This window comes from Culicoides brevitarsis, chromosome 1 (assembly GCF_036172545.1).
Source record: "Culicoides brevitarsis isolate CSIRO-B50_1 chromosome 1, AGI_CSIRO_Cbre_v1, whole genome shotgun sequence".
Taxonomy (NCBI): Eukaryota; Metazoa; Arthropoda; class Insecta; order Diptera; family Ceratopogonidae; genus Culicoides; species Culicoides brevitarsis.
The window spans coordinates 39,631,047-39,633,080 of NC_087085.1; the positions used below are offsets into that span (position 1 = coordinate 39,631,047).

Sequence of the window (2,034 nt, forward strand, 5' to 3'; positions counted from 1 at the left end):
TGAATAAAAAAATTTGAAATCCCTTAAAATCTATTTAAAATAAATTTTTTGAATAAAAAAAAATTAAATTTAGATTTAAATAAAAAAAAATAATTTTAAATTATTAAAAATTTATTGAAAAATGTTAATTTTAAATTAAATCAAAAACTTTAAAAATTTTTATACTTTTTATAATCATTAATATTAATATTTTTTTAATTTTTGTGAACTTAATTTGCTAAAAAAAATTAAATTTTTTAAAATAATTTTTAAAAAAATATTATAAATAGGTTCTAATAAAGAAATAAAAAATATTAAAGTTCAAAAATAAAAATTTAAATCAAAATTAAACAAAAAAAAATCATTAACGAACTTTTTATCTACAAAACTTTCAAATATCTTGCCGAACTGAACGAAAAATTTCGCTCACTCAAAACGACTTGAATTTCCAGTATCCGCTCGACTTTTGTCATTCACATAAATCTTCCCTTTTTGTTTACCTTTCTAATCTCGCAGCATCATTTTTTCCATTTTTTAGCGCAAAAATGGACACAAATCCGCTCGGAATCACGCTACCGAGTGACACAATCACGCAAGAGTTCTTTCAAAACTACAAACTTCCCGAAATCGAAGACTGTCCCGGAAAAATCCGCAAAAACATGACCAACAATAACATCCGTAAACGATACAGATTCACCTCGTCTTATGTTCAGGTATTCATTCAAATTACCACACATTAAGAATACGACGTCTATACGCAAGAAAAAAATCGATATTAAAGCGTCTCTTTGTTCTTATCTGAAATTTAAGAATTTTTTTTATTTTTTTTTTTAGATTTACAATAAACGCCTTTTGGAAGCTGTTAGCACAAATAACACGGAAAAAGTCTTAAATCTCCTCGAAAATTGCAACGTTTCGCCGAATGCAGCTGACGAACAAAAAAGATCCGCTCTTCATATCGCGACAACGCGAAATTATGTCGACATGGTGCGAATTCTCTTGGAACACGGAGCAAATCCGAATCAAGTTGATTCCATCGGAAATACGCCTTTGCACTTGGCTTCATGTACGAGACATCTCGAAACTGTCACGTTACTCATCAAATATGGAGCGTCAACACTCGTCACAGATCGGAATGGATTTCATCCCCTTGCTCTGGCCTACAGCAAATTAAAGCACTGCGAAAAATTCAAACCGAAATGCATGACGCAACAAGAGCTGGCAGCGTATTACGACACAATTGTCAACATTTACAACTTGATTCTGCACCATTTTGACATCCAGAAGAGCGAAGCCGAGTACATGGACTTTAAAAATATGGAGGAAAAATTCAGAGAGATGAACACGAAGGAAGACATCGACAAAGAGGTCATGTCTCTGTTGGAGTCGCTGGAAAAATTTACAGTAACGACCAAACCAGCAACGACGACGACGACAAAAAAGTTTTAGTGCCAGTTTATACATGAGAGTGCTGTAAAGAAAATTTTTGCCATTTTTGCAGTTTTATATGAGAAAATTTTTTGATATAAATGAGAGCAGCAATATTTCGTCGAACAAAATCAAATTTATAGAATTAAGACAAAAAAAAACTTTCTTCTTAGTGTGTAAAATTTACAAAATTTAGACTTAATTTATTTATGAATTGAATTTTTCGGTACCTTTTTAACTTTAATTTTACTCTTTTTAAGTATTTTTAGGGATTTAAGGTATTTCTGTAAGCAACTATTTATTTGTTGTTGTTTTTATCAGTTTTTAAGTTGAATTTTTACTCGAAAATGTAAGTTTTAGTACATTTATAAAAAAAATATTAACACAAAATATTCTAATCAATAAAAATATTTGATAATTGTGATTCTAAAAAAAAAAGTTTTATTTCAAGTAAATTTATTCTTACCTTTCAAAACAGATTTTCAACTTTTTTTCAATTTCTCCAAACTCTGATTTTTTTGTAACATCAAATATCGACCCAATATGAACAGAAATCAACTTTAGAATGGATATTTATTCAATTTTTTAACCCATTTCAAGCCTAAAATTGAATTAATATTCATTCTA

At 28.9% G+C, this 2,034-nt stretch overlaps 1 protein-coding gene across 1 annotated transcript; it reads left to right on the forward strand.

Moving 5' to 3' along the window:
* The first annotated feature begins 491 nt into the window (after positions 1-491).
* LOC134826895 (ankyrin repeat domain-containing protein 54) lies at positions 492-1,670 on the forward strand. The gene is made up of 2 exons (XM_063839399.1): positions 492-692; positions 814-1,670. Exons 1-2 carry the CDS (start codon positions 525-527, stop codon positions 1,426-1,428), a joined length of 783 nt encoding a protein of 260 aa, XP_063695469.1. The 5' UTR covers positions 492-524; the 3' UTR covers positions 1,429-1,670.
* Positions 1,671-2,034: the final 364 nt, after the last annotated feature.